Genomic DNA, 3,004 nt, shown 5'->3' on the forward strand with positions numbered 1-3,004 from the left:
CAATGAATATGGATGTAATGTAAATGAACGCGGCTAAGAAAAAAGTAAAACAAGTATATGAAAATAAATTTGTCATATATTTTAGAAAACATATTTAAAAGTAGATTGTAATAATATAGAGTATTTAAAATAAAAATCATACCGTTCATAAGAGATATAAAAACAAGTTCAAAATCCGTATGCAAATGGAAGTAAGAACTATAATCGACAGAGTTGAAGAAAATTGTGAACACTCTGACCAGAAACACTTGACATGTCCGAAGTAAAACAGGCAGACGTATATTTTTTTTCCCTCAACCATAGAAAAAAATCTGACGTCAGTCATAAAACGCGTCTTGGAATTCGTACTGAAAAAAATATAGACTTTCTGTTATACATCTTACATAGATTAGGAATTTATATAAGAACGGCTTGGTATAATGGCAGTTAATCAGTTCTCGCCTTGTCTTCCCTCTTTCTTCCAACCTCTTTCTCTCTTTCTCTTCCCCTCTCGCATTCTTCTGTCATTCTCTCCCACTCTTCCATTCTCTCCCACTTCTCTTCTCTTCTCGCATTCTAGTGCCACTTCTTCCCTCAGTCTCTTTCTCTTTCTCCATCTCAATCATTCGCTCTCTATATACATGTGTGTGCATCCAGAACTTATCTCTTTTTGCCTCTTCATTGTAGAATAAGATGTATTGTCAGAAGACGAGCTCTATCACGCTGTCCAAAACTCAATTTATCTTTAAGACTTAACAAGATATCCTTAGGTATATCTTAAGATAGTTTTAAATATGTACTTCACACAACATAGGCTAGATAATCCGATCGTATATCCAGATTAAGAGCGCAGGGCGTGAAGAAGTGACAAATGTGATATTTCACGTCTTTGAATAGCCAATACCTCGTTAAGACTTTCTTGTCGCGTTCTTTTGGTTTCGGTAATTATAGGGAAACGTTTAGACGCGCACTCGTTCTGCCGAAGACCCTCAAAACATTCTCCTGATTACAGGCATATGATTGAAAGCCTTCAGTGCCCTCTGGAGGCGTTGGCCCAACCATATAAACTCCGAATGCGGCAGTGGCTTGTCAGGCAGCCTTCCGGCATCGTCCAGACATCCAGCGAGCAACGCCTTCTCTGCCTCTCTCACCTGGCATCCACACCGCCTCACCAACATGATAAGGAATTCAATCTTTCACTTTGCTTTGGTTATAGCATCTATCTTCTGCAAGGTTGCAGCTGCTACAGATGCTCGCATCGTCAATGATTCAGAGCAACACCACCGGGACCTTACACCGTACGGACTGCCACAATGGTGGCTCCTCAACTCAGCGTTTTCACTTCCTCAAGACCGCCTTGACCAGCCAGCCTCGTCCCTACACAAGGTAGATACAGCTCAAGACTACGTGTCTGACCAAGACCTCTCCGTTCTCTCTCTTGTGCTTCCGACCGAAGACCAGAGAGAAAAGGACGCGTCAAAACTAGCGTTGCCTTCTCCCAGCTACCTGGCCAAGCGATCCAGGAGGTGCGGAACCAAAGGGCGGGGTCGCTGCCGTCGAGGTGAAGTCACCGTCATTCCAGCAGCCCAGGTGAGCGAGAGCTGGAAGAACGACTATGCAGCGATGCCAGAAATCATGGTCGAGTTTTCCCAGAAGCAGGCCGAAGAGACGGCGTGCAAGGACCTGTCGGTGCAACTGTTCCGCGTCGACCTGAGCGAACACTTCCTCGAGCCGCTGTGGGTACGGGAGACGGCCCACCTCGGCATGTGCCCCTCCAAGCTGCAGACGCGAGAGCTAGGAAGCAACGTGATGCCCCCAAGGGTGGTTGAGACCAAGTGCTTGTGCCAGCAGGAATCCTGCTCCAACCTGGGCGGCGACTTCCGGTGCCAGGCAGTGAGGAAATCCATCACGACGTGGGTGCGCCACGAGGAGAACAAATACATCCCGTCTCAGGAGCTGATAACGATAGGCTGTGTGTGCGTCCAAAGAGCGAGTCCCGAGGGAAAATACGCTAAGACAGCTCTCCTTTCTTAATTTGCGGCGACGTAAAGTTCACCTCTGCCGGTGTTCACTCTGTAGTGGAGCAATGCTGCACCGGTTTACTTATCCCCTTTGACTATATCTGCAGTTACTCGTCTATCATATATTTTCTTGTCCATTACCAGTCCAGCATGTTTCAATACCCGCCTGTCACCCCGTCTAAATATAGATGACTGTCAGTTATCCTGTTAAGAATCGATTTTCAACAATTACACATTCAAATGTAAAGTCACGTCAGATACCCGTCCAATAAGTCGACATTCTTGTCAGCAACCCGTCCAGCTAGTGAATAGTTAATTAGTCGCCTGCCTGTTCAGCCAACTCCGTCGCCGGTAACTTGCCCGATCAACAAGTAGGCAGTACCGGTACCTATAATTCCAAACGATCTCTATTTGATAATCTTATGAAGGTTGTCTAAGGCTGAACAAATCATATCCTTCGAGTGCACAGAGGAGCACATAACGGATATATAAACAGCGGAGATAAGGAAAAATCGTTAATAAGAATCCAGAAAATAATCTCTCCAAAATGCTCCCGAAGCACAAAACGTGACCGCAAGAGACCGAGCCACAGCGAGCCAGGCGAACGCGAACACCGGCCTCCTCCAAGTGTGACACCTCTGCTCGAGCAGGGTGAAGGGTGATGTGGAACACCGAAGAACTGGCCACAAGAAACTGGGAAGATGCAGTGCCACATGGCGTCAGGACATGTCGACAGCCAACAGAACAGCTCAGAACAGAACAGCACAGAACCCCAGAGACGATGTGATGACAGTGTACCATAAGCCGGGGGAGATAGGTCAGTGCAGGAGGCTGGTTCAGGTGGAAGAGACTACGTCCTAGAGAGAATGATTGCAAAGGGTCAGCACCATCAGGGTGTCAGGAATCATGGACGTCGAAGTACATTTGGAGTCAAAGAAATATTTAAAGAAGCTCCACTGCTTCATCCCTGTTTATTTAATTCTTGATTATTTTCATCATCATCC

General features: G+C 46.2%; 1 protein-coding gene across 1 annotated transcript in view; it reads left to right on the forward strand.

Annotated features, from left to right (window-relative positions):
* The first annotated feature begins 1,094 nt into the window (after positions 1–1,094).
* LOC122248000 (uncharacterized) overlaps positions 1,095–3,004 on the forward strand; it is a 2,326-nt gene continuing 416 nt past the window's right edge. Inside the window, exon 1 of the mRNA XM_043007741.2 lies at positions 1,095–3,004. This exon is cut by the window's right edge and continues 416 nt beyond it. Coding sequence (XP_042863675.2) covers positions 1,156–2,013 — 858 coding nt within the window. The 5' untranslated portion in view covers positions 1,095–1,155 and the 3' untranslated portion in view covers positions 2,014–3,004.

Source organism: Penaeus japonicus, unplaced genomic scaffold (assembly GCF_977035675.1).
Source record: "Penaeus japonicus unplaced genomic scaffold, GWHDUDI00000001_assembly GWHDUDI00000035, whole genome shotgun sequence".
Lineage (NCBI taxonomy): Eukaryota > Metazoa > Arthropoda > Malacostraca > Decapoda > Penaeidae > Penaeus > Penaeus japonicus.